The following is a 21,703-nucleotide window of genomic DNA, read 5'->3' as shown; positions in this document are numbered from 1 at the left end:
GTAAACCTTAAACAATCCTGGTAGGAGACCTTTAGTTGTAGTTATAGCACCAAAAAACTATGTTATGGCCTAAAAAATGTTTTCGTCCCTAATTATCAAATTTAAAGCTCTAAAAATTATACAGATTGAATCGATTTTTGTCCCTATTTATCTTGACGGCAAGATGATTAATTGGAGGATTTTGTAATGGGGTGTAGTTGGCATACAGATGCATCCGTAGCTGTAGAGGTAAGGTGCACCTTCAAATTTTATCATGGTATATAATTTTGATGTAAAATGTTATTAAGATTATCTCAAAATCTATTTTTATATTTAAGCATAAAATTTTAAATTTAAAAAAATCTTGAAAATGGACGGTGTAGAAAATATCTTGTAAAATGCACTATTTTTGAGACTTAAAATATTTTCATTTTAACATCTCGATGTCGAGACGATCAATCAAAAGGTTTTTCAATATTAAAATTGCCTTTTCCGATGGATTCTTGAGGTGCATCCCTAGTTCTACGATATAAGGTTACATCCTTATATAAACTTTTTCCTTTTGTAATGTGAGAACTATTCATTCGCTTATGAGGTGCGCCTTTACTTCTACAGAATAAGATTTGATTCCCCATAAACGTTTTCCGTTTTAAACTCCCTCGGGTAGGCGGTATTCGTGCCTGTATGGGCATTATGGTCATTTGAATGTTTGGGATTCAAATGCACAATATAACTCCCTATCTCTCTCTAAGCTCGAAGTTCCCCTCTCTCTCTAGGGCAAGTGGCTTAGTTGCATAACCTCAACGGCCATGGCGGCAAAGATACTTTCTAGGGTTTCGAGAAATTGGGGTTTTGGGGTTTCGGAGGGGATTACTAGGGTTAGGGTTTTCTCGACTGGAAAAGCTCAAGATAGTATTTTCAAGAGGATTTCGCCTCTTGGAGATCCAGGAACATCTGTTGTGCCACTGTTGGAGGAGTGGGTACGAGAGGGGCGGAAGGTTCATAAATCAGATCTTCAGTCTCTCGTCAAAGAGATGAGGAGGTACAGGAGATACAAGCATGCTCTTGAGGTGTGAGGCTCTCTCTCTGAACCCTAGAATGACTCTCGTTCTATCTCAAAATGTGTTTCTCTTTCATGCACCCACACCATCTCTCTCTCTCTCTCTCTCGATATTGAGATATCTCTCTATGCAAAAAAAGGAAATATATTATCCCTTCTCTCTTTCTCTCATGTCATCACTCTTCAAAGATCCTATTTTTCAAGCTTCATCTGCTTTTATTTCCTGGAAACTACTATGTCAAATGAATTTGGTTTATCATATCTCGAATGAATGATATATATTTTTACTGTGCTAGCCAGGCTTACCCACCTGTTGTATTAATCTCAAAGAATATTTACATTGCGCCCAAGACTATAAATTTTAAATTCTATGGCTTAGAGTTCGGTTGACAATAGTATTTAAAAATTCGACAAGTGGGTCAAACCACTCTTCCATGGGTCTGAGTTGAATAGGTGCTGACTCGGCCCTATAAGAGAAGTAGCAGAAATGTAAACAAGATTTAGAGGGTTTAAATTTTTTAAACAAGTTTTAGGAACTTGAGATGTTCCTAAAAACATCAGTTTCGATATAATCATATAATAGAACATTTTGTAATATTATTTTGATACTCCTAGTACCGAGTCCCCATTCACAGAGGGGCTCGAACTGGGTGGCTACTTATTCGGGTTTGACTCCAGCGGTTCCGAGTCAAATTGGCAATTTTTTAACATTGGTTGTGAGTACAGGTACTTGAGATTGTGTCATGATACCTAACTATGTGTTCTAATTCAGGAGATTCTATGATGTAATGCTTATTCACATTTCATTTGTGTTTTGACTTTCTATCTTGTCATCTGTTGCCTTTGACTGTCTTATTTTTGGTACGGTGTTGAGTTTGTTTCACCTTGTATTATTGATGTGCTGTTGTACTATTCTAGTGCATCAATCCATGCATTAAGGTAGAATATGGCTTGAATTTTCTCTATTTGTGTAGTATACGGTTCATATGCTACACTCAGAATAACATAGTGTTCTTCATCGTCAATGGTACTACATATGTCATCTTGTGCTGTGTCTTGTGGTTCTGATAGTATATAGAATGAGGTTGCATTGTTTTCGTAGCTTACTATTACCTGCAGCATGATGGTTTCCTTTGGAGTAGTATCAGAGAATGATAGTTTTCTTGGTCTCACAGTAAATAGTTCCTCTGCTACGACTTGGGCTTTTCTATTCAAATGGGAATTTGATGATTTTTGGGGATGCTTTTTTCAAAATTTCCACAATTTGAATGTACCTTGGTGTTGTACAGCCCCGTATGGTTGTTTGAATAGGCCAACAAGGATTGGTGATTGCTTGTTGGGCTTGGAGGGTCCACTGGAGTCTTCGATTGTTTTTTTTTTCTTCAAGGCTGGTCGCTACTCTTGGGTGGGTTTCTTTAATTGGTTTGGGCCTTTAGTTCCTCGACTACCATACTCTGTTGAGTTCACTGCGGAGAGATTGCTATAGTCGCTTGCTTGGTTTCCAAATTTAAAGCTGTTTGAGCAGCATTTTCAACAACTTGTCATCATCATCATCATCAGAGTTGTTTTTCAACTATTCAGGGTTGGCTACACGAATCTTGATTTGTCATTCTGCTCTATCAAGGGCCATACTCTCAGTAAGGGCATTAGTTCCTATATCTTCTCTCACTACTTCCAACTATTTTCTTTTTGGTGTATTTCTTGCCCCATTTTCTTTTCGGTGTATGCTTGAACCAACTCGCACTTCCAAACAGGTGTTGTACTGGGTCTGCGCTACACATGGCCAACCTACCTAAGTCTACTTTATCTCTTCTTATCGCCTATTAGAGTCATACCTAAGTGCTCTTGAATGTATTTTACAACTGGCATTTATTTTTTTGAATGTTAACTTGGGATAGGTGGGATTGGAACTATTGACGCATATGGTAGCTTCTCCTTCCTTGATGTTAAATAATTCATTCACAGAAAAGAAGAAGGGAGGAACTCAGAGCATATACGTGGTTCGGCTATACACAGCCTACATCCACGAGGAAGGAAGAAATTCGGTTTTATTTCACCTTTTTTCTAATAGCCTCCTTACAATATATAAGTTGATGAGAAGATCCAGGCACACGGTTTTCACACGGTATGCCAACTATTGTATACCGTGTTAATACTCCTCCCAAGTTGGTGCAAATAGATTTAAAGCACCCAACTTGCCAAGAATCTGTTTAAGCCTCCCTTTTCCGACAACTTTGGTAAAGATATCAGCAAGTTGACTGCTGATAAATAGAGTTTGAATTACTTTGATTTCAAGTGAAGAGTATGTGGAGAACAAACTTAATCATAACATTCAAAATGAGGTGGAAGCTATAAATGATGAAGAACCTCAAGAAACCAATCCCTCACCATCTGATCCCCAAGTGGGACTCAGTCGTCCTCGAAGAAACGTTCAACTCCCAAGTAAGTATTGTGATTTTCACATTTTTAATGCTTCCACCAATTACCCAATTCAAAAGTTTGTTAACTATTCCAATGTCTCTTAAGAATATAGTTTGTATCTTTGTTGTATATATGTCATTCAAGAACCTGCCAGCTTCCAAGAGTCCTCTTCCTATCCTGTTGGGAAAAAGACGATGAAAGAAGAGCATTGGGCCCTCGACAAAAATAAAACTTGGGAACTAGTTGAATTACCCCAAGGGAAAAAGGTGGTTGGGAATAAATGGATTTATAAAATAAAACAATACAACAACAATAGAACTATAGAGAGATACAAGGCACAACTTGTTGCTATAGGGCTCACCCAAACCTACGGCGAAGATTATAAGGAAATATTTGCTTCTGTTGTTAAAATGAATACCGTCAGGGTTTTATTATCAATTGCCGCTAATTATGATTGGCCTCTATATCAACATGACGTTAAAAATGCATTCTTGCAAGGCGACCTTGAGGAGGAAGTTTATATGAAAATTCCTCAAGGACATCCTCATGAAATTCCAATCTTGTGTGCAAGTTAAAGAAGGCTATTTATGGCCTAAAGCAAGCTCCTAGCCCCTGGTACGTAAAGTTATACTCTTCCTTGGAAAAATATAATTTTAAAAGATATAATGCAGATTCATCTATGTTTGTTAAAAAAGGGAAAAATGGAAGTGTTGTGGTTCTTGTTTGTGTCGATGATATCATTGTCACGGGGGATGATACCCAAGGTATTACTCATATTAAGAATTACCTCCACCATGTATTCGACTTAAAGGATTTGGGCAAATTAAGGTATTTTTTGGGAGTTGAAGTGGCTTATTCAAAAAAGGGTATTTTCTCTCCCAAAGGAAATATACTATTGATTTTTTGAAAGAAACTGGCAAATTAGGAGTTAAACCTAGTGAGACTCCTATTGAAATGAATTCTAAGTTAGTTGTTGAAGACGGTCAACCTCTTAAAGATATTGGAAGGTATCAACGGTTGGTAGGAAAATTAATATATTTAACCATCACAAGACTGGATATAACTTATGCTGTAAGTATGGTGGGCTAATTCATGCATTCTCCTCGTACTTCTCATATGGAAGCCGTCGAGAAGATCATAAGATACCTCACGGGTTCTCCTGGTAATGGAATTTGGATGCATAAAAATCGTCAAGTTGATATTCTTGGGTATTGTGATGCTGATTGGGCTGGGAATCCATCAGATAAAAAATCGATTACTGGTTTCTGCACATTTGTTGGTGGAAATATTGTTACTTGGAAAAGCAAGAAACAAAATGTTGTGGCTGTTTTAGTGCTGAAGTAGAATATCGAGCTATGGCTTCCATTGCATGTAAACTTTTATGGCTTAAAGCTCTCCTCCAAGAACTTGGTTTTATATATGGTTCTCCAGGCAAAATGTATTGTGACAATCAAGCTGCAATCCACATCGCTTCCAATCCAGTTTTTCACGAAAGAACCAAACATATCGAAGTTGACTGTCATTTCGTCAGTTTAAAAGTTCAAGCTAAAGTAATTCAAACTCCATATATCAACAGTGAAATCCGTTTGCTGATATCTTTACCAAAGCTGTCGGAAAAGGGAGGCTTAAACAGATTCTTGGCAAGTTGGATGCTTTAAATCTATTTGCTCTAACTTGAGGGGGAGTGTTAACGTGGTATTTCGTTGGCATATCATGTAGAGCTGGTATACCGTGTGAAAACCGTGTACCTGGGTGTTTCCTTTATTTTTGGGATCTTCTCATGAACTTATAAATTGTAAGGAGGCTATTAGAAAAAGGTGAAACAAAACCGTATTTTTTCCTTCCTCGTGGATGTAGGCTGTGTATAGCCGAACCACGTATATGCTCTGAGTTCCTTTCTTGTTCTTTTATGTATTCAGGACAGTAGGGACTATTTGAATTACGTCTTTTACCACGAGTAATAAAAATCTCGAAACCAAAAACTTTTTCAGCACCTTCATTAGCTTTAGATTTCAAGGCTGATATGTCAAGATTATCCTTCGGAGTTTCAGTCATAACTTCTCTATGAGTTTCTTCTCTTGACACAATATTGCAAACGGTGTTGAAATCAGGCGTGGTGGATGTGAGGAGAATTTGATTCCTAAGACTTTCATATTCAGAACCAAGAGCAAACAGAAGAGCAAATGTCATCTCTTGATCCTTTCTTGTAGTAAGGGTTGTATGATCGGTAGTAGTAGGCAAATAATATTCAAATTGATCAAATAAACCATGCCCAATACCAATTAACTCTCCAAATGCTTGCTCACCCTTTTTTAAATTCATTATTTCTTGCCTAATTTGATATATTTTGGAGGCATTATTTATTCCACCATAAACATCCTTGGCTTTATTCCAAACTGCAGCAGTAGGAAGAAACTGAAGTCCTGTGGCAATTTTTCTGTCCATAGAATTTAATAACCAAGATTTTACTAAGTCATTATTGGTTTGCCAGTCTTCACAGATGATTCATCTTTTTCAGGAGGTTTCTTAGAGCCGGTCACATACCCCAACTTGCATTTTCCACTTATAAACAATTGGGCTGAGTTTGACCAAAAAAGATAATTTATCCCTCCTTTCAAGACCTTAGTAGTAATTTTGAGGTTTGGATATGAGTCATTTGGGTTTGAATTTTTAGCCATGATGAAAAAATAAATATAGTCAAAATAAAATCATTGGCCTTAGGAGAGGCGCACAAAAAATAAGGTTCAAAAAATACCCGTTATTGATCTCTTTAAAATACCAAAAACAGCATTCAAATATGAAAAGTTGCTCCAACATACTTTTGATATAATATGGTCCCTATGGCCCACCTCTTTCCCTTTTTACAAAAAAGTAAACCTCTTTCCCTTTTTGCAAAAAGGTAAACCTCTTTCGCCTTTTGATGTATACTGGAATCTTTGCCTTTCCTGTGCAGAGCAACTTTACCTTGGAAGAGAAACGGAAGAGAGAGAAAGGGAGACCATAAAAATTTGGTGGCCAAATCGCAAATCAGAGAGAGCATAAAACCGCAAATGCCTCAGAAGACAGACCAAACTGCTCTACCAAAAGTTGAGAAGAATGAGACCAACTGCTCTACTAAATAAGTTCCCGAAAAAGTGGCTGTGATACCATGTTAAATAATTCATTCACAGAAAAGAAGAAGAAAGAAACTTAGAGTATATACGTGGTTAGGCTATACACAGCCTACATCCACGAGGAAGGAAAAAATACGGTTTTATTTGACCTTTTTTCTGATAGTCTCCTTCCACTTTATAAGTTAATGAGAAGATCCCGAAAATAAAAGAAACATTCAGGCACACGGTCTTCACACGGTATGCTAGCTTTACACAGTATGCCAACTGTATACTGTATTAACACTTGACCACGTGCCAAGAGCCCCGTTCTGGACAGCAACACTTGTTCAATTCTTTCAACGGAACTTTCTTCATCCTCTGAATCAATGAGGTTTTCTTTTGGTAAATTACATCATTGGTGATCTTCACACACATAATAGAACACCTTGCTGGTCTTTTATTTTGTAGCGTTATCCATTGAAATCATATCCTAATCGTGGACAACCATTCTTCCAAGCGAGTGAGTCGTCTAGCAATAGCGGGGCAACTTTGAAAGCCTTATTCAAATCAAGAGGTTAGTGATCTTAGGGATCTTTGCCAACGTTCTCTCCCATCCATCTTTGTTGCTTCATATAGCTTCTTCCAATAATCCAACGCCCACCTCTTTTCACTTCCCATGTATTTTCTTCTTTTTTCAACTTTGAGTGAGAAGTCAATGGAGCCGTATCCACTTCCCCTGTAAAACGATTTAATATTTTGCTATACATAATTCCATGATGGATTGCGCTCCTTAGGAATAATCCCATCAAGCAAGCACGGTAATCTTTGCTTTTGTAATATATTCTTCAAGTATTGTGAATGGCTTACCATAATTCAGTTCAAGCTTGTGGTAGCTTGAATCCTGGAAGCTTAGAAGCAAGGAGGGAGATCCTATGACTGTGGAGAAGGATTTCTGTGCTTCTCATATGGCATGCTTGCTTTCGTTAGCAGTGGATAGGTTTGTTGCAATGGAGATTGGAGAATGGAGGTATGGGCATTGGGGAGGAAGGGTAAATGGGCATGGAGGTGGTGCTGGTGACTATGTTGGAGAGTGGAGAAGAAGAGTCGTTGGCAGGTGGTGGTGATGGGCATGGAAAGGATGTTGGCGAGATGGTGGCTAGAAGAAGATATTGGTGGTCGTTATTGGTGGGATGGAAAAGGGGGAATTCTCTAGCTCTATCATCTATCACTATGATAATCTATATCGTATACCAAATGAATGATATTAGTTCCCTTTTATGTTTTATTATGATACTCTATCAATATCGAGTTTGGTTCATTATAACTTAAATGAATGATATTACTTCCCTTTTGTCATTATTCTCAATTAATTGATGTTGGTTTATCATAACTCAAATGAATGATATTAGTTCTCAATACCTTGTGAAACTTGAGCTTGGTTATCAAAATTCAAATGACTGATATTATTTTCATTTGGTCATAATACTTTGTTAAAATCAAACTTGGTTTATCATTACTGAAATGATTGATAATATTTCCCCTTTGTGATGATACTCTATCGAAATTGAGCTTTGTTAAAACTCAAAAAGTGTTTCAAAAAAATGTCAAGTGACCCCTAGGCGCGGCTGGGGGGTTCTAGGCCACCTAGCGCTTAGTGGGGTGCCCAGGGATTTGGGCGGCCTAGGTTCAAAAGGGGGCAAGGGGTGTCCAGGATCCTATTTTATGTCTAGATTTTCTATAAAAAATGCATGAATAAAAATTTATACTCATGCATTTTTATTATCGAAACAGAAAACAGCAAAAATGCCCTAATAGGGGGGGGGGGCACAATCCCTGAGTGCCCGCCTAGGTGGGGTCCTAGGTGAGCACCCAGTGACAGCCTGCCTAGTTGATTCACTGAGGCATGGGTGATGCATCCAGGCTCCCCTAGCATGCCCAAGCGCTAGGTGGACGGCCTTTTTGAAACTATGAAATGAGTGAAATTAGTTCTCCTTTGTCATAATACTCTATCAACACACAACTCGGTTTATTGCCTCCTAGGAGACATCCGACACTTTCAGCACACAACTCGGTTTATCATAAGTCAATGACTAATATGAATGATATGGTTTCCTCTGTCATACTAGTCTGTCCAAATTTAACTTGGTTTATCATAAATCAAAAGTAATGCATTCTTGAATTTATGGAAATTGTTGCCAAATGACGAGTGAAATATTTAGTAATGTATTAGCTTTTATTGTTTATAGTGTCATAGATTTTTTCATCTTTGGTCTCAAGTTCTGACTAATATCAGCTCCGCTTCTAGAATTAATGTATGGATTTGAAAGTTTTCGCATTTGAAATTTATCTTTGTCCACAAAACAGCAAAAATGCCCTAATAGGGGGGGGGGTGGCACAATCCCTGAGTACCCGCCTAGGTGGGGTCCTAGGTGAGCACCCAGTGACAGCCTGCCTGGTTGATTCACTGAGGCATGGGTGATGCATCCAGGCTGCCCTAGCACGCCCAAGCGCTAGGTGGACGGCCTTTTTGAAACTATGAAATGAGTGAAATTAGTTCTCCTTTGTCATAATACTCTATCAACACACAACTCGGTTTATTGCCTCCTAGGAGACATCTGACACTTTCAGCACACAACTCGGTTTATCATAAGTCAATGACTAATATGAATGATATGGTTTCCTCTGTCATAATAGTCTGTCAAAATTTAACTTGGTTTATCATAAATCAAAAGTAATGCATTCTTGAATTTATGGAAATTGTTGCCAAATGATGAGTGAAATATTTAGTTATGTATTAGCTTTTATTGTTTGTAGTGTCATAGATTTTTTCATCTTTGGTCTCAAGTTCTGACAAATATCAGCTCCGCTTCTAGAATTAATGTATGGATTTGAAAGTTTCCGCATTTGAAATTTATCTTTGTCCACAAACCCATCATCATCATCATCCTCATCATCTGAGGTTTATCCCAATTATTTGGGGTCGGCTACACGAATCCTGTTCTGCCATTCCGCTCTATCAAGAGCCATACTCTCAGTCACGCTATAAGTTTCCATATCTTTTCTCACTACTTCCATCAATGTCTTTTGGGGGACTTGCCCTAATAGAGCCTTGCACTTGAACCAAATCACCCCTTCTAAATGGTGTTGTTTTAGGTTGATATTGCACATGATCAAACTACCTAAGTCCACTTTCTGTTATTTTATCGCCTATTGGAGCTACCTTAATGTATTTATTATGAATTCTATTCATCATCGATCTGCCACTCTTCCATCTCAACATCTTCATTTCAGCTACACTCATTCTAAAGATATGTTGTTTTTTAATTTCCCAACATTCTGTTCCATAAAGCATAGCTGGTCTTACAACCATCTTATTAACTTCTCTATCAGTTTCATTGGTATACGACGATCACATAAGACTCCAGAGGTACATCTCCACTTCATCCGCCCAACTCTAATTCTTTGAGCAACATCTTTCTCAATATCTCCAATCTCATGGATTGTCGACTCAAGATATCGAAAATAATATCTTTTAGGTACTTTTTGGCCATCAATCTTAACTAATTCCTCATTTATGCTATTATTATTACTAAACTTGCATTCCATATGTTGTATCTTAGTCCAACTAATTTTAAAACCTTTAGATTCTAAAGCATCCCTCCGAAGTTTTCTCAGTTTTTTACATTGTCTCTATTCTCGTCCATTGTTCGCAAAATTGCTCGATCTAACTGATAACCGCCCGGTTCCGGTTTTGGGCTGTTAGGGTGATCAACCGGTATTTAAATTTTGTTTTTCACAAAAATGTATCTAAATTCTCAAAAATAAGGAATTTGATTTGTAATGCATTTTTAAATATTCTTTACATTATGGTAAAGATTAAAAATTGTTTTGGTCATTAATACTCACTTTTATATTTTCCCATCTTTTTTAGAAAATTTAAAAGATAGCCATTGGAAAATATAAAATGGGTTAAAATCCATTTTTTTTTATTAATTTTCAACTTCATTTGAATGTGTTTTGTTTTAATCATTCTTTATATGCTTTTCATATTTTAGTAGATTTTTTTTTGGTATTTTTTTTTTTTTTAATTTTTTTCAACACTTTTTTGACCGCCTGGGACTTGCCCGATTAGAGTGGTTGAATCGGCTGGTTTACTGGTTAGGTTGGTTAAACCGCTTCCAAGCCCATGTCTGGTTAACCATTCCAGTTCGATTTTGCGAACACTGGTCTCGTCAATCAAAACTATGTCATTCGTAAACAACATACATCACAGGACCTCATCCTAGAGATGCCTAGTTAACTCGTTTATAACCAAAGCAAAGAGAATGGGCTCAACTGTGACCCATGATGTAGGCATATTGTCACTGAAAATTCACTCGTCTCTCTACAAGTTGTCCTCATATTAGTTAGCACTCCCTCGTACATAACATTAACTATGATAATATATCATCTTGAGATGCCTTTCTTTGCTAGCACCGACCAAATTCTCTCCCGTAGGTAGCTTATATATGTTTTCTCTAAATTAATAAAGATTATGTAGAGGTATTTTCTCTTCTCCCTAACCTTCTCAATCAATTTGCTACGTAGGAATTTCTTGATATCACCTTCTTTAATCATCAATTTCTCTATTTGGTCTCCATATGATCTCATTGTAACATTCCTGCTTGAGGTATCAGGTGAACTTGACCTTGTTAGAGATGGATTCTTCACCAATATCATTTGCATGAATTCTTGAGTTCTGAATCTGATAATTCCTGTTTATTATGAGTTATTGTAGATTGGAATTCATTTAGTGCTCCAGGGGATGCTTGAATTGAGCTTGATAAAAGAAGAGTTTCACTTAATGCAGTTGCCTTCAAAAGCAATCCCAATGCCTTGATACCTAGAAGGGACTTCGGAATATGGAAGTCTCAATTAATTCAACCAGCTAAACCTTCCATTCATTTAAGTACATCACTCCATTTCACTTGTAATTTAAGTTAGGTTAAAATCCTAGAGTCGATGGCAATGGCATGAGATGAAAGCGCATGGTGTCATGCATTTTATGAACTCTGTGCACATGCCAAGCATATCCCAATAGAGATGGATCCAGGTGTCCTGAAAATATTTCGGCGATTGTTGGCCCAAATTTAGGAATCCAACAATTCTCTTTAAGTTTTATACAAGAAGGGTGGTGACCTTAACAAGCCCAGTCATGACATTAAAGGAATATCTTATAGGTGAGTCCTCTCCATCAATATCTTTAATTTAAAATTTGAATTCGATCCATATATGACCCAATATATGTTTAACTGATCCAATAAAATTGTTTTGTCTTTTCTTCATCTTTGCTTTCCCTGGTTTTGATGATCCATCAAAGATTATGGGAGCTTCTATTTAATTTTTGGGAAATTGGTGTAGTAGATTGTATCCCCATGCATAAGACCTCATTTCTTTGTTGTATTTGCCAGTTTGACACTGTAGTGTACAGATGTGAGGTCACTTTTTCATTCTTTCACATATTTTAGTTGTAATTCTCCTAGAATTGCAGTTCTCTTGCTTGATTATCATGTTGTAGTGTGAGAAAACTCTAATCCTTTTTTTTATTGCTAATTATTAAAGAAATCCTTAGAACTTAATGTTAATCATCCGGATTTCCAGATTTCCCAATGGATGGGTGACTTATGGAACTTATCTGCTAGTGACAATGCGATCCGATTAGAACTCATCTGCAAAGTCCATGGCCTTGAGTATGCTGAAGATTACTTTGAAAGCATTCCCCAATATTTGAAGACCTTCCAAGTATATGGCGCTCTTCTCAATTGCTTTGTGGATAAAAGGTTAGTTGAGAAAGCTGAGACCCTTGTTAAGGAAATGAATAAATTTGGTTTAGTAGATTCATCCCTCACATACAATGCCCTAATGAACCTTTACACCCACACAGGACAATCTGAGAAACTAGACCTTCTCTTGGAGGATATGCGGGCAAAAAGAATACGGCCCAACTTGTTTACATATTGCCTAAGGCTCAATGCATGTGTTTTGGTCTTAGACATTGAGGGGATGGAGAGGATTCTGAAAAGAATGGAGAAAGAACCACACATCGTTGTGAATTGGGTCTCTTATGCCAGTGTTGCTAATGGTTACATTAAAGCTGGTTTTGTAGATAAGGCAGGGGCCATGCTAAAAAAGGCGGAGGCCACGTTAGCGAATGGCGTTGTTGCCCGGGGGAGGAGGAATGCGTACAATTACCTTCTCACTCTATATGCGTCCATTGGTCTAAAAACTGAGGTCTATAGGATATGGGAACTGGTCAGGTCCTTATCTGGAAAGCTCCAAAATTCAAGTTATATATGCATGATAAGTTCATTGGTGAAGATAGGTGACATAGAGGGTGCTGAGAAGGTGTTGGGGGAATGGGATTCTAGTTGTGTGAATTATGACTTCAGGGTGCCTATGCCATTGCTATCTTTTTATTGCAAAAATGGTCTTGTGGGGAAGGCAGAGGAGTTTGTGAACGGTGCCCTAGAGAGACAAAGAGTGCCTTCTCCAAATGTTTGGCACATTTTGGCAGGTGGGTATCTGCAGAATAACCATATTTTAATGGCTGTCGAAGCCATGAAGAAGGCTTTGAAAGCCCACCAGCCTGGGTGGCTGCCTGATTGGTGTACAGTGACTGCTATATTGGAGTACTTTGAGGGCCACGGTGATTTGGAACGAATCGAAGAGTTTATTGGCTTGCTTAGGCCGGTCGCTTCTTTAACAAGGGAGGTGTACCATACTTTATTCAGGATGTATATTGCATCTGGGAAGCCAGTTTTGAGTTTAATTGAGAGGATGAAAGAGGACAATGTAGATCCTAGCGAAGAAACGAGAGCGATTGTTGATGGAAAGACACTTAGAGTTCTTTGAATGAGTAATCCTGCTTTTGAAACCAATAGTATGTTTATTGGTCAGGACAGTAGCAAGTTGTTTATACATTCATTAAACATTCTGATTCTGGTGAATATGATATTGCAGTTTGGGACTGGGAGATACCATTCCATGAGGAGGGAGAATTAATGAGGTATTAGTTACATGGAAAATTGTTTATTATTTGTGTTGGTTTTGGTTTAGTCGGAGTTACTGAAGTCTCAGTGTAAATGGTTCGTTGTCTTTATTTTGATAATCCATCTATTCCAGTGATTACTGTTATTTCTCTCCTTGATGCTGCAGATTTTGGCCATGAACCATGGTTATACCTTCACTCAAGCTTTATTAGTTGGACCCTCATCTTTACAATTCTTCCCTGCTGTTCGACTAAGCTTGTTGTTCGCCTCGTTTTTTTATTCCCCCCCCCACGTCTGCTTTAATTTCTGAAGGCCTCTGAACTTCAGGAATTTTGTAATTTATTAAACAAAAGATTGAGGCTTTTTGTTGTTATCAAATCTTTGTAGGGCCTGTTTTGCATCTCCTTATTTCAGACATAGCTTGAAGCTTCTTGTTTCTAGATCTATGTTTGAAACCAAAGACAATAACTTATCTTAATTTTCTTTATGTGATGAATAATATAAGCAAAGAAAGCTAAAAGCATTCACATCATGGTTCTCATATAGGTCTAAGACTCTACAATGATATTAAAGCCAAGCCATGGTTCCTGGTATTTGTGTGCAGCTTAATACTTTAGTATTGATCAAATCATCAAAAGGTTCTTGCTAGTTCTTGTACTAGGAAAATTTCATACAACTTGTACATTGCCAGCTTAGATACAATTGAGATTCATGAGACTATTATGGGGATAGAGAGTATTGTGCTTCTGTTTGTTCATTGGGATTCAAAATCAAGACATCATAAGGGATAAGGGATATCCTCTGGACATTTCATGTGTAGCGGCCCTCTCCAAACTTTAAAGAGATCTCCATTCACCTTGATCTTTGTTGTTTAGGTGCAATTGATCCACGTAAATTTGCGTCCAATTTTAAATAATTGGGAAAATGTCACTTAAATGGCCAAACCACCTTATAAAATCATTAAGGTGGTTAAATCATCCCATTTAACATTAGAATGGTTACTTCTCAAGCTCTATTTCACTTAGATGCCTCCTCAAAAATTATTATCAAATTAAAAACCTTGAACAAGTAGGGGAAATTTAGAAATTTGGCCCATCGTAAGTGGCTTATGCTAAATGATGACTATGCCCCTAGTTTAATGACATGGAAGATAACCCTTGGTTGTTCAGGGTTGGCAAAACAAAGCCCTATTCATTGTAAACCCTTATTCCATGTTTCTAACTTTGAACAACCATGGACATTATCTTCATTTCGCTTGGACCACATAAGGGGGCTAAACTACCAAAATGCTCCCAATCCTGACCAGGGCCAATTTGGTCTTTCTAACATATTTTTTAAGGAGGATCCAAGTGAAATGAAACTTAAATGTAACAATCCTAAATATTAAATGGGATGAGATTTGAGCACATTAGTGGTTTTGTAAGATGGTTAGCCATTTATTGATATTTTTCCATAAAGGAAACAATAAAATTATGATTAAAAATTCAAAAATAAAAAGGGAAATATCATTTAAAGGGTTAAATTACCTTGCAAAATCATTAAAGGTGTCATCATCCTATTTAGCATTTATGAGTTATTGCTTTTTAAGTTTCATTTCATTGAAGTACCTTTCAAAATAATTGGCTTTGTTTAGGATTGGGAACCTTGATCTAGCAGGGGCTTTTTTGTAATTTAGCCCAAATTGAGTGGCTTGAGTAAATGACAAAAATACCTCGGGTTGTCAAAGTTAGCAATAATGAAAAAGGGTTTACAATGAAAAAAGTGAGTTCTGCGTTGCTAACTCTAAACAACCAGGGTACTTTCCTCATTTTGTAGTTCCGTAACTGTGAACTGCTGCAGTTTTTTGGTCATTTGGCTTGGGCAAATTGAATGAGTCTAAAGTTGTCAAAATGCCCTACTTGTCCAAGTTTCCCAATCATGAATAAGGGTAATTTGGCCATATTTATTATATTCTAAGAGATACCTGAGTGAAACTTAAAAAGGCAGTAGTCCCAATTTTTAATAGGATGATGTACTTTTTAACGATTTTGTTTGGTAATTTGACCCTTTGATATTTTTCCTAGGTACTTTATGGAGTAGTTAAAACAGATTGTTTTTTAAATATGGTGGTTGCAGAAAATAGTGTTTTCAATTGATCTTGCTAAGATCTTTTTCTTCTCCTCTCTTTTTTTGATAACTAGTTGCTTGCCAAACTTGTTCTTTTTCCTAGGCAAGACTTATAGGCTCACCAGCAAAGGACATCACCCCAGTGGTGGATCCTGCTGTCGCTTATTGGTGCATCCCTCACCCCAGCAAAAAAAAAAGGGGCCCCATCAAGTGTTCCATTTTCCATTGATGATCCCAATGGTCTATTGTTTCCATAGTCCATTTTGTTATGGTAAGTGTAAAGTGCCATATCCATTGGTCTTGATATGGTTTGTGCTTTTTTGTCTTTTCTCTCAGTTTTAGCAGGTAAGGAACTAGCATTTCGCTTTATGCAAGTTGAATTCTAGGTCCACAATCATCATCCCTTTTTAGTTTAGATTGCTCATTTCATTTTGCTGATGCATCTCAGGGTTCTTGGAGGTAATTTCGAGAGTCAATTTTTTCAAAACCCATATTTCATGTATCGAACTCGTCGTCATGTTGCTAGGTCCGCAAGCATCATCCCTTTTTAGTTAGATTACTCATTCTTTTTGCTGATGCATCTCAGGGTTCTTGGAGGTGATTTCGAGTGTCGATTTTGTCAAAACCCATTCCTCACGATAAATGTGGGAGATGGAGCGCCTACGGGTAGAGTTTGTAATGTTCAATGATCCATCGAACATTCTCCTTCAGTACTCTTATTTTGATACAAGATACGACTTATTTGAAATTAATTGAATCCGGGTTTCACAATAGCTATTCCTGGACTGAACCGACCTGTTGAATACTTAAATTCAAGGAAGGACCAGTTTCACATGCAAAAAGCAAGGAATCTTGCATACGCTGAATTTGAGAGTAAGTGTTCAGTTCCTATCGGCTTGGTTCACCGTCAAAAGAACATCAACATCTTAGTAGCTTTTCAATAATCAGTTGACTTGCTTGGGAGACTGGAGTCCATTGCTTATTACTAAGGATACGGCGTTTTGTTCTTATTCCATCGCTTTTATCTGTGCAATAGAATTAACGTGTATTGCACTAAAGGGACAGTTAGTCTTGTTTATCCTTTTACTTATGTATAAATGACTTGTGGATTAGTGGTTAGGCAGTAAGGGCTGTATGGAAGAGATCTATCTCTATCGGCAATAGCTAGTCTTCATGCATTTCTTTAATGTGTAAAGAGAGAGAGAGAGATCCATAAAAACTATTCTCTACACATTCGTACATCGTGGCTTGACATTGATCGTGTGTCTCAGATTTGCCGATGGATGAGTGATCGGAGATATCATTACCTGAGCCCTTCAGACCATGCCATCCGTTTAGACCTCATCTCCAAGGTCCATGGTCTAGAGCAAGCGGAGCAATACTTTGGCAACATTACCAAGCAAGCGAAGACTTTTGAAACCTATGGTGCTCTTCTCAACTGCTATGCCCAAGAGCGGTCAGTTGAGAAGGCTGAATCCATCGCTGAGAAAATGAAGGAATTGGGTTTCTTCAACTCTGCTCTGTCCTACAATGCCCTAATGACACTTTATACACAGACAGGAGAAGTTGATAAGCTAGATATTCTTATCAAGGAAATGGAGGAGAAAGCCATTCGTCCAGACAATTTCACTAATAATATCAGGATGAAGGCCTATGCAAAGGCTTTAGATATCGAACGAATGGACAAATTCCTACAAACACTGGAGCATGATCCCCTTGTAACCTTGCATTGGAACATATATACCATGGCTGCAAATGCATACATTAGAGCTGGTTTAATAGACAATGCGATGGCCATGCTTAAGAAAGTGGAGGCACTTTGTGGTGGAAAACATCAACTCGTATATGATTGCCTCCTCACCCTTTATGCATCTGTCGGTCAAAAAGCTGAGGTCCAAAGAATTTGGGGACACATCAAAACCCCATTTAATAAGCCTCTTAATTCGAGCTATAGGTGCTTCATAAGCTCGCTACTGAAATTGGGTGATGTAGAGGAAGCTGACAAGGTGTTTCGAGAATGGGATTCTCACCATGAGATCTATGATTTCAGGGTGCTCAATGTGCTCCTTTATTTCTATTGCAATAATGGGTTTTTGGAAAAAGCTGAGGAAATTATAAAGATTGCTCTAGAGCGACAAAAAGTGCTTACTTTCAACACATGGGAGATTTTGGCAGGAGGGTATCTGAAGAATAACCAGATTTCAATGGCTGTTGATGCCATGAAGAAGGCTTTATCTTTGCACCAAGGAAGGAGAAGGTTGCCAGATTCCGGCAATGTGGCTGCTGGATTAGAGTTTTTCCGGCAAAATTCCGATGTGGAAGGAATAGAGGAGTTTATAAGCTTGCTAAGGCCTGTGGTCCCATTAACGAGGGAGGTTTATCATGAATTATTAAGGACTTACATATCAGCAGGGAGGCCAGTTGAGACTGTAATTGAGAGGATGAAGGGAGAGAATATTGAGCCTGATGAGGAGACGGAAGTGATTCTCAAGGGTGATATGGCTCAAGCTTTCAGTGAGTAGGTTTGGGTTCCTATTGTGCTTGGGGGATTCAACCGTAGTTGATTCTAATTGATTGCCAATTTCGAGGGGACTGGACCTGGGCTGGGTAGTTGATGCTTATTGGTTTTGCCTGGTTTGTAGAGGACATACAATGTGGGGTTTTTCCTGGTTTTCGGAGAGGGGACATACATTTGATTTTTGCATTGATTGCAGAGGGGGAGACATGTGAATGCATGGAGAGAGAGAGAGAGAGAGAGAGAGAGAGAGAGAGAGAGAGAGAGAGAGAGAGGAGTATGGGACTTTCTTTATTATTTAGAGAATATGTGGGGTGGGTTTGGTTAAGTGGAAGAATAAGGCCTAACGCCCTTAGAATTATGGATGGAGATCTATTTAGACTAGTTGTATCCCCTCCCTCCCCAAAAAAAAAACATAAAAAAAGTAGTTTTATTATAGTTTTCTGCTATGTAAAACTATGTTATTCATGATTCTCTTCTTATGATTGGTTAAATATGAGAGAGAGAGAGAGAGAGAGAGAGAGCATTGTTTTTTTTCCCTTGAGAATTATATGGGTCAGATGTTGTTATGTATAAAAATCCGTAAGAGCTTGTTGCGTATTCCTTTTATCTATCGATTAATTATGGGAAATTAATCAAGATATTCATTAGAGATGGACCATTCAACATTTTCTAGAGAGAGAGGGGGAGCATTGTTTTTTCCCCTTGAGAATTATATGGGTTAGATGTTATGTATAAAAATCCGTAAATGCTCGTTGCATATTCCTTTTATCTATTTATTAACTATTGATTAATTATATCGTTAACTTCACTCAAAAACAACTATTGATTAATTATGGGAAATTAATCAAGATAGAGATGGATTATTCAACATTTTACCCATTTATAACTCTTTTCTAACTCACAGTTATGTGGATTTGGGTGGGTATTTTGAAATTAAACTGAAAAAATTAAAATCTCATACCGGTTCAAAAAATGAGCAGTAGGAATGTTATGATAAAACTTTATTTGAAACGATGTGGTGAAGTTATTTAAATACCTCTACCTTCTTGTTCAAATATCATGAATGGTAGCTGTGATCCTTTTTTAAGATGTTAAAATAATTCATTTTCATTTGTATTTAGATAATTTCGGAATAATTATTTTGTGTCTAGATTTATTCAAATTATTTCAACATGTGGAGCCAGAATGTAGAGGATTATGAGAACCGCTAGCGAAAACAGTTGTAACCTGTAGGCCCAGATTGAAGTATCGGATGGCCCACATTAATTGATAATGTTGGGGGCATTATTATATATATATATATATATATATATATATATATATATATATATATTTTTTTTTTTTAAAAAAAAAAAAAAAATGAGACCATTTATTTTTGGTACAAGGTGGTCACAATTAATTTTAATTATTGGATGTGAAATTAGATAGCTATATTTATTCTATTGATCAAGTTCAAACTTCAAAGGAAAATTTCTTGAATTTTGTGAACAAGCTTTCGGATTTCACATCGAATGGTTGTACATAATTGTGACCACCTTGTATAAAAGGTAAATGGTTTCATTGTATATCATCTTTTTTATCGATCGCATATATATTTTTTAACATATTTTTCCCTTGTGCCTGTAGGGCTGGCGTACTTCTCTCCAAAATTTGAGCTCAAAAAGATTAATAAAGGTATTAAAAATGATAGAGGGATGATGCAGCTAAGAAATGAGCATCCCGAATATGTATATTAATTTAGGAAAGTATACAAATTGTGTTTTCACAAAAAAAAAAAAAAACCAAAAAAAAAATTACAATTAACTCTAGCCTAGTTATTGGAGTATACCATCGTCTGTGTTTAGATGTACCATTCACTGTGATCGAATTTCAAAAAATTTAGTCCCAAGAAATGACCATCCTAATAATCATAATTTACAATTTAATAGCTTGGGATGGTTATGACCTTTACATATCAAAGGTAATAGTTTCATTGTATATAGGCCTTGTATTTATATGTTATTTTCAAATATGAGAAAACAATTACTCATAAGATATTTAATCCTATGACAGGATGTCAAATAGGAGAGTAAATAAGATAGAAGATTAATTCACAATCATCCCTAAGCGTCATATGTGACGTCGGAGTTGGCAATGCCATTGAAGTCCAAATTTTTTTTATTGGAAAGTTTTTGGTAGGGAAATGGTATGTATTTTACCGTCCCATTTTGTATGTCACAACTCGAGGGTGATTGTTACCATATTATACTAAGGATTAGTATATAATCTCATATTAAAATTCCTTAAGTTACTATTGACAGAACATTATCAACCTCAAGGACTAGGATGAACCACCATCACCTTTTGGTTAATTTGTATGTGTATATGTTTCTTTCTCTTTTTTTTTGTTTTTTTCACTCAAGTCAGGCGAACATGTTCTTAAAATTTGAGGCCTATTAGATCCATAAAAATATTTGAAAAATCAATATGTGTGAATACCCATCAACTATCAAATCATTAAAACTCAATCTGAGCCATTGAATTTACACTGTTCTATTTCCATTGGCTGGCCAAGATTGTCTTCTTCCCATATCCCATGTCAAATAATAAATAATGCGAGGCCGTGCATTACCTCCAAATGATACAAGAAGTCTTGGGCTCAATTGTCAAAATAATGACTCACAATTCATGTATTATTGACTGAAAATCACATAATGCACCTAGCATAAATTTCTACAATTGTTTGCCCAATGATACAAGAGATATTGGCTCAAAGCTCTAAGCTCAATTGCACCCATATTTTGGTACAAACACCAACAAATTAAAGAAAAGGTTTCCAAGAGTGTGGAGATTACAAAATTGGTTTCATGGGAGCCCATGGGGAATAGTTGATGGTTGGCCAACTTAGCCCAACTCATATCACACTAATAGAATTAAAAAAATTAGAAAATAAAAAATACTAATAAATAAATTACAGAAAGAAAATCAACACCGTCTCACCAAATGGCTTAAGTATGAGAAATTCAATTCATGGAATTTTGGGGTTTGGCCACCTTATTCTCACAATACATACTAAAATATAATGAAACAAATGCACTAATAATTGAACAAACATTGAGAGGAAGGGAAAACCATTTTTTAAAACTTAAAATTTGAACAAAATAAAAAACCCAATAGATAAAAAAAAATAAAATTGAGTTGATCAAATTAGTTATAGAAATCAAACCATTTTTTCAAGGGAACTGGTTGTGGGTCACAAAGGTTTCACCATATTTCCATGAGGAAGGAACCAAATTAAGGAACTCCAAGGTTTGGCCATCAAAAAGTATGAGCTTGAAAGAGATGGTCTGTCCTCACAAGTCTATATTAGTTTGCCAATTTGCCCCCCAATTCCTATTCATGGCCAACCATCCTTTACTTCTTGAGCCCTTAACCCAAGCTCCTCTGAAATACCCACTCCCTCCAATATTGGATATCATCACAAGGTTGAAGTTGCCTTGGCCTTTCATGGTGAAGTGTA

At 36.9% G+C, this 21,703-nt stretch overlaps 1 protein-coding gene across 5 annotated transcripts; it reads left to right on the top strand.

Moving 5' to 3' along the window:
* Positions 1 to 543: 543 nt before the first annotated feature.
* On the top strand, positions 544 to 18,801 carry LOC18423132 (pentatricopeptide repeat-containing protein At2g20710, mitochondrial). Of its 5 annotated transcripts, none has more exons than XM_020669862.2 (2): positions 544 to 1,049; positions 16,958 to 18,801. In XM_020669862.2, the coding sequence occupies exons 1-2, from the start codon at positions 789 to 791 to the stop codon at positions 18,206 to 18,208; spliced, it is 1,512 nt and encodes a 503-aa protein (XP_020525521.1). In that variant the 5' UTR covers positions 544 to 788; the 3' UTR covers positions 18,209 to 18,801. The 5 variants fall into 5 exon arrangements, with proteins under 5 accessions (XP_020525521.1, XP_020525511.1, XP_020525525.1 ...); XM_020669852.2 differs by lacking the exon at positions 16,958 to 18,801 and adding an exon at positions 12,193 to 13,725 and having other exon boundaries at positions 656 to 1,049; XM_020669866.2 differs by lacking the exons at positions 544 to 1,049; positions 16,958 to 18,801 and adding exons at positions 11,719 to 11,771; positions 12,193 to 13,725.
* The last annotated feature ends 2,902 nt before the right edge of the window (positions 18,802 to 21,703 follow it).

This window comes from Amborella trichopoda, chromosome 7, assembly GCF_054954075.1.
Source record: "Amborella trichopoda isolate Santa Cruz 75 chromosome 7, AtrichopodaSantaCruz75HAP2 v2.0, whole genome shotgun sequence".
NCBI classification, from domain to species: Eukaryota; Viridiplantae; Streptophyta; class Magnoliopsida; order Amborellales; family Amborellaceae; genus Amborella; species Amborella trichopoda.
The sequence above is the reverse complement of the archived record's forward strand: the minus strand, read 5'-3'. Positions and strand labels throughout refer to the sequence as shown.